An 11,371-nucleotide genomic window follows, 5' to 3' on the forward strand; every position below is an offset into this window, starting at 1 on the left:
TTTGAACGAAGAGGCGATTTGACTATTCCGATGCGTTTGGTCGAGGAATTTTTTTTAAAGCAAAAACTCAACAGAAATGAAACACAAAAAAGTTCTGTGTTTTTGGATTGACGTGACAGTTTGTATACTTGTATACTGGTTTTTTGAAATTTTCAATTTGTCTTGGAGAAATTTTCAAATTTTGAATTTTCACGGGTGAGTGACCCTCGTATTAATTTTTTTTCAGTTTTCAAAAATATCAGCTTTTTCGCTCAAAAATATTATTGTTCACAAAGGAATACATTCTATATACGCGTTGCGTTAACTTTAGGTAAATAGTTTTCTTTCTCATTGACTATCACCTATCGTTCTATTGAAAACTGTGCTGTGGTTTGTCTGTAAGAAAAAAAAAAAGTTACAAAAATAAATAGAATCTGCTTATTCTCCTATATTCAAGACACGCGTTTCTCTCCACTCTCTTGATAACACGCTTATCTACTTCCTTAGTCTCACTATCCTAGGATATTTCTATTAGCTGATACAAATCAAAATAATACGTAGACTTTCCCTCAAAGGCAGAGTTCTAAGTATTATGGACGAATCAGATATGACAAAAATTTTTAAAAATAAAAATCCATTTTTCATTCATTTTTTTATTATTTACTCAATCCTGTCTTGAGTCTGGACCAAACTTTCATTCTCATCTATCCATTATCAAAATATACTTCTATAACCTACACTGTCCCTTATCGATGCTTTCCTGACAATCTCATTTTTTTTTTTTTTTCTTATCTATGTCAACCGATTAGTTTCAGATCGATAATCGATCCAGACACTAATCGTTCTGCGAGTGTAAATCGGTTCGCATAGATAGGAAAAATAATACTGAAATTGTCAGGAAGTCATAAGATGCGGTATATCTATACATTACTTTCGGAGGCTTCACCTCCACCACATAACTCAAGCTAGACGGCAATGCAGCATATAGCGTAGCATGGTAGAGTATATAGTCGTAATTGAACACAAACCAGCATCAAATTATACTCAAATTTGAAATCGAAGAAAATGGAGGAGTGAACATTTTTCAAAATTCATTTTTACCCATGCAAGGAGCGACGATGTAATTTCCGTGAAATAGAAAAAAAAATGGCGAATGCGTTAGAAAAGCGTATAAGGATCCACGTGTAGATTTGATCCTCGCGTAGATGTACTGAGATAAATGAAAAATGATAATAGAACCAAAGACAAGATTTTCTTTTAATAATCTGTCTATTTATACTAACCATTCTACCGTAACGGCATGAAAAATCGCCTGTCCGTCTGCTTGTATCTATACGTATGTCTGTCTTTATGTCCATTTCTTCTTTTCTCTTTTTCTCTCTCCCTCTCTCTCTCTCTCTCTCTCTTTCTCTTGAGATTCTCTTTAGGTGTAGCCTGTTCGTCCTTGGATGTGCCTGTTGCAAGTTGCATCGTTATCCTGAGCATTCCCCCTGGAGATGCATGTGAATATTTATCTACAGGGTGTCCCAGGATGATACGACCCAACCCCATATGCACAAAAGTGTACTATACGTGTTAAATTTTTTCATGTAAGAGCAAAGAGTCGAGAACGAGATTGATTGGAAGAAATTTTTGAAAAATTGTATCGATGATAGAAAATAATTTTTTCGTATGATTCAATCGATGGGATTATAATTTTCAAAAAATTTGTCAATCAATCTCGACGTCACGTGAGACGTATTTCCATTTGCGAGGCTGTTTTCGCTCCATTGATACGATGTTGTTGTGACGTTTGTTTTCCTTGATGTTTTATTTATAGAGAGGCTGAACGTCTGGAGAAGGCCGCCACCTGCCAACCGGGTGTACCCCGTAGGTTCGTCTCAAAACAAACAAAACAAAAGCAACAAAAGTTTTAGAAAAGTCTAGCTCAAAGAAATCACGCACTTTCTTTCAAAAATTTCATACCGATGTGTTTACACGTGTTCATAGTTAGATACTCAACACGATTTAATTTGCATGTATGAGTTACGTTGAGTTAAGAAAAAAAATCTAGATACTGTCATCCATTAAAGATAAGCGTAATCGATCGCGATCGAATGATCGAATATCGATTTTAAAACAAAAAATCGACATATTTTTTCCTGATCGATATCATCAGTTTCAAATATCCCTCTATTTTCCCCACAGTGCATTTTACCCCGTTACAAATAATACCGCGTAGATCGTATTAATTTTTATCAAGTCACCCTATAGTGACACGCATGATACCCAAGTATGTATATATATATGTAATTTTAAAATCACATTTTTTGTTTATTACAAAAATTTACATTTTTATACCTACACAAAAAATGACGGTCGTCACGTGCGGCTCGTCCAGCAAATTGGCTAAAATAAAAAAAAAACAGACAGTGAAAGCTTTTTCGGATTAATACTACATTTTCGTGCTCACCAGGTATATCGATAATAATCAGGCTAGGAAAAGGATCAGTGTTTCACGGTAACTAAGCAAGTGAAAACTTCTTTTCAACGAATTAATTCGCTTCGTTATTCTTAATTTCATGGTGTTGAACGTGGGTACAACCTCCCCCCCCTCCCCCAACCAACCACCCACCCATTCAATCCCTATCCCTGCCTTCTAATGGAAACGAGTTTTACGTGAGAATAGATCCCCCGATATTATCAGCAACGAAAGCAACCAATTTCGTTGAATCGCGTCGTGGGCGAAATTCATGGACTTAAAGTTGATAAGGAGTTTAACGTCGGCACTGATCCTCGGAGAAATTCGCACAGGGGAATTAATATTTAAATAAATCATACCAGGCGACACTCGAGGTCATTTGAAAACACTTTTATTATTAATAAAACATTGACTCTCGCGTTTAATTATAGGTCGGTATTATGATTTTTTTTTCAACTGCATAATTACTTTTAAATTTTATTTTTCAAACTTGGTCATACCCTCCCACCAATCCCTACGACCAGAAAACCAGCTACAAAGTCCTATAATTGTATATGGATAAAAAAAAGTAATCTTTCTTTTTTATAAACAATAATAATATTAGTAGCATTCGCCAGTTGCTAATTGTTAATTTGGCTTTATACAAAGGCAAGAATTTTCATTTTATATTAAATTAAGAGCTTGCTGAAGCTGTTGCATTTTATACTATGCCAATATACAATATATATATATATATATATATATATATATATATATATATATATATATATATATATATATATATATATATATATATATATATATATATATATATATATATATATATATATATATATATATATATATATATATATATATATATATCAGTCCTGTGTTTCCATGTCGTTAAATAGCTTTGAAATAAATGTTCAAATCGAAAGCATTGCCCAAGTGTTATCACTCGCGAATTATCACTCGCGAGCGATAACCACGTAATATTGGAAAAACGAAGTACAATTTTTCGATTGATCTCAATAGCTCTCAATGTTCTTGTTCGACAATTGTATTTGAATTTATTACAAGTTGGTCGCGTTGCGCTTACTCGAGCGAGCCTAAGAAAAATACATGGCGACACAGTCGAGGAGTAACGAATCTACTATCCAGAGCTATCTGGCTCGAAACTTAACAGTAAGTAGTATAGGTACGTAGGCGAAGTAGCGACAAATTTGTAATGAACGTTGCGCAAGATCGTTATTCGCTATAGTGCCGCTGATAGTTGAAAAAGAAAAAAAAAAAAAAAAGGTGTAACATAACAATGACAACATTACAACAATTCATAAGATCGTACAGAAAGGTGCATGCTGCGAGTGATATCGATAAATTTTTTTTATTAATATTAATATAAATTTTCACGTGTTTACTTCATAATCAGATATACACAACATTCGTACCCTCGCTGTTTTAAATACGTAAGAGTCGTTACATGCAAATCACGCAATCATCCAATTTCTAAAGCCTCGTGACTCTGAGCAACGATAGATACAACATAGTTGAAGAGCGCGAGAGAATTAATAGGAATCATGGCGATGATATATTTTTATTATTTTTTTTTTTTTTTAATAGTTTATATGCATTGAACTTAGAGGCGTTCTTTTTTTTTGGTTAAATTATTTTTTTTCAAAATCTCATAATTTTCACGACTAACGTAAACACTTTTAACTCTCTATCAGGAGACTCGCCGACGAAGATGACGAACTGTCGGAAGTGCAGCCCGACGCGGTGCCACCGGAAGTGCGCGAGTGGCTCGCGTCTACGTTCACGAGGCAATTGGCTACGACGCGTCGCAAGGCAGACGAGAAGCCGAAATTTCGTTCGGTCGCTCATGCCATCCGGGCTGGGATCTTCGTCGACCGGATATACAGGCGGGTCACCAATCCGGCCCTTATGCAATTTCCCCAGGAGGTCGTCAAGGTGCTCAAGGTACGTAGACCGTAGGGATATATAGGATTTCTTCTTATTATACATAGCGGACCAATTTTACGTCCCGTTACGACTTTGGCGGAAGTGAGAAAGAGGGGTTGAGCTCAGAGAAAGTAATTTCCGGTAAATTTGTAGCCTCGTGAAATTTCGGTGTATTTGAAAATATTGCCCTTTTTCAAATTGCGTACGGATATGATTAAGAAGAATTGAACGTCCGGCGAGCCTGATCGTTGGGTTGGTACTCGTAAACTCGAATTTGAGAGGAAACCATTTTTTTTGGAAAAAATGGATTCAAAATTATGACGTCACTTTTTTAAATCTGTGACAACGCAATGACCCGATTACTAACGGAAGTCAAATAATACCAGTCAAGCTGGTGGGCTTGTGCAAATATTAGCTACCGGAAGTCGGACCAAGAATTTACTTTCTTTGTGATAACAAAGAAAGGCACGACCCAACGGTTCGAGAGATACTCTTTCTTTATTTCCTTCTTTTTGTCATTTCACCTTTTTTTCCTTTCTTATCCCCCACTGCTCAAGAGCCTCAAATCTCACCGTCCTTCATGCTAAACCCACTCGATTCTTGTATAAGATGTTCACTCTGGCTACTGTCCATAGTTTTTGTCATTTCAACTCGAAGTACACTCCTGAACAATTTTTGTTTTTCTTCACAGTGAATTAACTTCATCTTTTACTTTTTATAACTTCCGTTCATCCCCACTTGGTCTTTATGTACTATATAACTTTTCTTTTAATTATTCAGACCCTTCTTTACACGGTATACGGCTTTACCTTGATACCCAGACATGAAATAAGACTAATTAGATGTAACCTTAACTTGTAATTATTCTTCTTGAATTCGTTATAATTCAAAGTTGATTATTCTTTTGTTACATCAAAGACGCTCGACGACTGGTCCTTTGATGTCTTCTCTCTGAACGATGCTGCTCATGGCGCGCCAGTCAAGTACCTGGGGTATGATCTCCTTAATCGATACGGGATGATTCACAAATTTAAAGTACCTCCGACAGTTCTCGAAAGCTTCCTCGGAAGGGTCGAAGAGGGATACTGCAGGCACCGAAACCCATATCACAACAACCTTCATGCAGCTGACGTAGCCCAAACTATGCATTACGTACTGTGTCAGACAGGTTTGATGGTGGGTTAACCCGAATGATGTTTTTAATGAAAAAAAAAAAAAAAAAAAAAAAAAAAAAAAAAAAAAAAAAAAAAAAAAAACAACAACCTTCATGCAGCTGACGTAGCCCAAACTATGCATTACGTACTGTGTCAGACAGGTTTGATGGTGGGTTAACCCGAATGATGTTTTTAAAAAAAAAAAAAAAAATAAATAAAATAATTAATCTTACCTTCGTCACTGACCACAATTTCATAAACTCAGTAACAAAAATTTTCTCTCGGTTAAACATTAATACCAGCCATTATTTATTCCGCCGTAATCACTACATGGTAGACTTTAGTGATTTAACCGAAATAATTAATTAGCCGTACTCCAATGGGACTCCAGGCTTTAATTACTCTCGTTTACCATGGCATTCAGAACTGGCTGACGGACCTCGAGATATTTGCTACCCTAGTGGCAGCCATCATCCACGACTACGAGCACACTGGAACCACCAACAATTTCCACGTGATGTCCGGAAGTGACACGGCTCTCCTCTACAACGACCGGGCGGTCCTGGAAAATCATCATATTTCAGCCAGTTTCCGGTACGAACCGATTTCCCTAACCCGTATATCACTTATAGTCCGCGCTTCCGTTTTGCTTCTGCCCATGTGAATATCAAGGAGCTGTAAGTAACGGCAATTCGTTTTAATTTTGTTACAGAATCTTACGGGAGGAAGAATGCAACATATTGCAGAATTTATCCAGGGAGGAATTCCGGGAGTTTCGCTCTTTGGTAATAGACATGGTCCTGGCAACCGATATGAGCTTCCACTTTCAACAGTTGAAGAACATGAAAAATCTTTTGAGTCTTGCCGAGCCCAGTGTCGACAAGAGTAAAGCTGTCAGTCTCGTTCTTCACTGTTGTGACATTTCGCATCCTGCCAAGAGATGGGATCTTCATAATAGGTAACAATGTTAAATTTTATTGTCATGCCTGAGCTGTGCAATAGTAGTGGCTGACTGTGATGAGACTTTATTCTCTTGTTCAGATGGACAATGCAGCTGCTCGAGGAGTTCTTCAGACAAGGCGACAAGGAGAGAGCACTAGGACTGCCATTTTCTCCTTTGTGCGACAGAAACAATACACTTGTGGCTGAGTCGCAAATTGGATTTATCGAGTTCATCGTTGAGCCCAGTATGCAGGTTTGCAGCGATATGCTGGAAACTGTTTTAGCACCGTTGAACGTCAAAGAGGAAGCTGAAGATCCTAGCAATGGTAGGGATAAGAAATATTTTTATTTTTGTAAAACAGAGTTTTGGGTCGTAATATGCTGTATTTAATTTAATGATCCAATTTTTTATATCGATAACCAATTATTTCAGGTGCCGCAGCCAATGACAGACGCTTCAAGATCAATAAACCGTGGATTCAGTGTCTTGCGGAGAACAAGAAGATATGGAAGGAACAAGCGGCAAATGGTATAGATAACTGACAATTGGTTTTGTGAATTGACAGAAGAATTGTAATTAAATTTATATTTGCAGATGCTGAAGCTCGGGCACAGAGGGAACAAGAACAAAAAACTGGAGAAGATCAGAAGGAAGACGGAGGAGCAGAAGCAACGTCCGAGGAATAAATATTAATTGCGATAATGGAAAGGCTAGAAGTTAGTCTTAAGGTTTAAAAGTTGTATATATAATGGTTATTTGCTATACATATAGACTGAGGATAAACGCATACTCGACTTTACTTCATAAATTGCACAACAGTGCACTCCGTATGTGTGAACGTGCCCATTCGCTGCAAAATGCTTTTATTGGCCAATCGCGAATCTTTTTACTGTGTATGGTTCCAACATTCTTGATGTATTGTGAACAATACGTGATTACTGTATTAAAGGGATTTGTCTAAATTAATAATATAAAATGTACTACGATTTTGAGTATTTGTTGTGCTAATTGCTGTGGCACCTTCGGGAACATTATTTTTTATGAAATCAAACAAAGATATATCGACAATATATTCTTTGAGCTATTTAAAAAAAGAAAATCACTACTGTTACCTGATGGTAGTAAACGCAATTGGCCTTCGTGAACTATAGTTGTTGTCCGATATAAGATTATTATATTATCATACTCTTATCAGTACAATGGGAAGGATTACCTGGATCATAAGTTTCATTGTATTTAATACTTGACTCACCAATATATCAATATAGATAACGTTCCAATCAGCTAGAGGAAGTTTTTTTACTGTCTGTCAATTCTTGTTTTCATGACGAGAATCAAATATCGAACGATAACTGTACAAGCAATCTAATCTAATAATGATAAAATAATGGAAAAATTCTATTGACGAACAAACGATGGTCGCTCAACGATGGTCAAGTTTAAGGTAAAAAGTAACTTTGTAGCTGTACCGATGTATTAAGGCTTTTTGCAGCATGGGAACCGTACTAGTTGACAGTAAGCGTGACAAAGTAAAGTATTAAAAAAAATATTGCAATTACCAACCGTATTATATTAAGTGCTCGCAGAATTCTTTTTTAAAAAACTCCAGCTGGTCTGGTTTAAGGTAAAATTGCGTGAATATGTCGGGGAATGTGCAAAAAATATTAATAGAGGTTCAAAAAGCGGCACGCTTATTTCGTAAATAGGTCATACATTTAAACAATACGAAACAGAAAGAAATTACTAATTTCTCAATAAAATCTTTGTACATATTTACACGCGTAACCTGTACCAACTCATCGAGTGGTAAATTCGCTACAAGAATGACAAAGAAAAAGTAATCTTAAAAAAATGGCAAATTGTGTATTCAGTAATGTTTATTCAATATGGTTCTATGTTCCGTGTGTAAATATGAATGATAAAATTATTTTCGAAAAAGAATCCGACGTTGATTCATGGCAAGTAGAATTTTCTTATGTGTCCTTTTTTTTGTTGGATTTACATTTACGTCCATTGAGATCAAGTATCAGCAACTAGTAACGGCAAGTAGATCACGAGTAAAGTAGGCGCATTAATTTTGCAGTCAGCAGGCACGTGTGGGGAATTTGTCTGTCACATGTAAAATTTACATAACTGTAACGCGTGACAAAAATAAATAAGACGTAATTCGATTACCGCGCAATTACGTGAAATCATTGTTATAAACAGTGAGCGAAAAGATAAATGATAATTTGCAATAGCGCGAATTAACATAATATTACTGGCATAGTCATTAAATAATCATAATTGAAGTATTATAATATCGTAAGTACATACGTAGGTTAATTATCGGGACTCCGAGGTAAAACGAATCCGCCCTCTTTTTTCTTCTGTCCAGTAATAAAAAATATTAAAAAGTTATTGAAGTTTATGAGTATTAAATTTTTTTCTTTAATTCACGCAGTGTCAATTCCAAATCATATTTATGATAATTATGTAAAATAATAATATTTTACAAATATTAACGATATTGAACGATCCACTGTCCGATCTATATTTACCTGAAAACGATATTATCGATACAAAGCGTGAAAACTCAAAGAATAAAATTTATAATGTACCTGATTTAAGCACGTCGATGATAATCCACATTGAACGATGGAATATTCGCGATGAAAATATTCACCCTCTACGTTTTACCTCCGAGTATGCGATATCATAGGTAAACAAGGTATAATATATTCGTCCGACATTCGCGCACTTTGCAATTTTTTTTTTTCCTTTTAAGTCTTCATTATTTATTCACCCACGCCACTATTAGCATAGTCGTTAAATGTGCTGTTTTTATATATAACATCCAAGCCTTCTAATAGCTATTAACGCAAAAACCATGCTTAACGTCTAGTCGCGTGACAGTGTTATCCATCATCAAAGAAACAATAAGTAACAATACTGAAATTCCAGCAATATACACAAATCAATAGAGAACAATTAAGTAACATTCGTCCCGACGCAAACATAATTATATCCGAATCTAAGAATAATTTTAAAATGAGTGTCAGTGTGAAAAAAATTCAGTTCCAAATTTGAGTAGCCACGTGTAACACTGTCACCGACAAAAGCAACGAAACCGTTGGACACTCATTGTGCCAGAATTTTGAAAATGCCAATAACGTAAAAATTCAAAGACTATTGTACTATGGTCAATGTATTAAAATTGCCAGTGTAACTTATTATATGAAAACAAAGTAGAGAAAGAACAATGGCAAAATGCGTGTCTCACGTGCTCGTACTGAACAATTAAGATTACGCTCTCGGTGTGTTTGATGTTTGAAGGCTTGACAATTATGATTGAACTTTTAAGGAGCTTATCAAGAAAAGCTCCTAAACTGACCGGGATGATAGCTTTATTACTTAGGCATTCGCCGAGGCTCCCGGCACCCCTGCAAGGCGCAATGGCCTTGGGGGAACCTTAATTAAAAGGTACAAGCTAAGATTTTCTTTGTACTTACATAATACCGTATACCAAGCAAGACATCTGTCCCTTGTTTGAGATTATTCCTACATATTATTTTTCCCGGAACGAGATTCAGCGAGATTATTCATCCAATATACTAATTAAGCTTAGAAGTGGCAGTGAAAAAAGCCAGCAAGTGAGAGAGAAGAGAAAGAGAAAGAGAGAAAGAGAGTGTACTCGTTTAATTAACTGGATAATTAATTTTTTTTTAATTTCATACCCACTCTTCATCTTCCACCCTCTTTTTTATTCCCACTTCCCTTAAAAGTTCATTATTTATTCATCATATTTGTACAGCAACGTCAGTCATAATAACACTCCAAAATTACAAGCGCAAACCAATCAGCCGTTTTACTTTGTAGAAGAATTGTACGTGGGATAAATCGAGTATCCGTCCACCGCGTGATATTTATTTTCAGATGTTATTATATTTATTTATTTTTCATCCGATTACGTAACTAATGTTTTCTCCCCTGTCTTTCTTCCAACTCGCAATGAAAACGAGACAAATTTTTATCTGATGCCATTTTTTCGGGGACAAATAATTAAATTAGCAATTACGAGCCGAGTTGGCGTTACCTTTAAAACGATCTCTCGGGCATTACTTCCTGCAGCGGGCAAGGGGCCAAATCGCGCAATAGGGTTAAAAAAATAATAAATTCGAATCGCGGTTCAATTACTGTACATAAATACATAAATTTATAATAAATAATATATATACGCGACCGCGTTCAAACTACAGTACAGTATTTCGAAAAATAAGATTGATCATAGGGATTTAATTACGTAGGTAAAAAAAAGGCGTGTGCTTCGGAGGGAATAGAAACAAAATCAAAAGAAGACGTATGAATAAGTGATCAAATTTATGACGACGAGGGGGGAATGACGTAATTGAAGACGACAAATCGTTGTCAATGACGTATTTGACTCTGAGATTGAATGATAACGATAACGAGCGTTAATATCGCGTAAACGTAATTTCAGGTGGATTCCGATGAGTGATAATGAAATTTTGAAAAATTCTGGAAAAAAAATAATTTTTTTTTCGCACGCGCTGCGCTTAACAAAAATAACGTAATAACTGCGTTCATACAAGGGGCAAACAATACTCGACCAATAAACAATAATTTTTAAGATTTAGGTTAATCTATACAGTGTGTGCTGTAGTTTTCAGACTCTACTACATTAATTACTATGTATCATCCGTCTGTGCGTACGTAGGGGTAGTTTTGTGCTACGTATATGTCTCTGCACGGATTGTGCTCGACTAACACGCTTACGGGATTGGACGTTTTTTAACATTAAAATCGTAGATTGTATTACTGTGTGATAAGTGCGTGTGAGCGTGTGAGTATGAGAGTGAGAGAGAGTGAGTGGGGGGGGGGGGGGAAGAAAAA

General features: G+C 35.9%; 1 protein-coding gene across 3 annotated transcripts in view; it reads left to right on the forward strand.

Annotated features, from left to right (window-relative positions):
* The window catches only part of LOC107264397 (calcium/calmodulin-dependent 3',5'-cyclic nucleotide phosphodiesterase 1), a 31,826-nt gene extending 21,655 nt beyond the window's left edge, over positions 1 to 10,171 (forward strand). For 2 of the 3 annotated variants that reach the window (XM_025081686.1, XM_025081687.1), the window contains 8 exons: positions 1,799 to 1,852; positions 4,150 to 4,399; positions 5,300 to 5,557; positions 5,960 to 6,129; positions 6,248 to 6,493; positions 6,577 to 6,803; positions 6,911 to 7,006; positions 7,073 to 10,171. In XM_025081686.1, the coding sequence (XP_024937454.1) occupies positions 1,799 to 1,852; positions 4,150 to 4,399; positions 5,300 to 5,557; positions 5,960 to 6,129; positions 6,248 to 6,493; positions 6,577 to 6,803; positions 6,911 to 7,006; positions 7,073 to 7,164 (1,393 nt within the window). In that variant the 3' untranslated portion in view covers positions 7,165 to 10,171. The remainder of the gene's footprint in view (positions 1 to 1,798; positions 1,853 to 4,149; positions 4,400 to 5,299; positions 5,558 to 5,959; positions 6,130 to 6,247; positions 6,494 to 6,576; positions 6,804 to 6,910; positions 7,007 to 7,072) is intronic. The other variant, XM_025081688.1, reaches the window with a different exon arrangement.
* Positions 10,172 to 11,371: the final 1,200 nt, after the last annotated feature.

Source organism: Cephus cinctus, unplaced genomic scaffold, assembly GCF_000341935.2.
Source record: "Cephus cinctus unplaced genomic scaffold, Ccin1 Ccin1_scaffold0169, whole genome shotgun sequence".
Taxonomy (NCBI): domain Eukaryota; kingdom Metazoa; phylum Arthropoda; class Insecta; order Hymenoptera; family Cephidae; genus Cephus; species Cephus cinctus.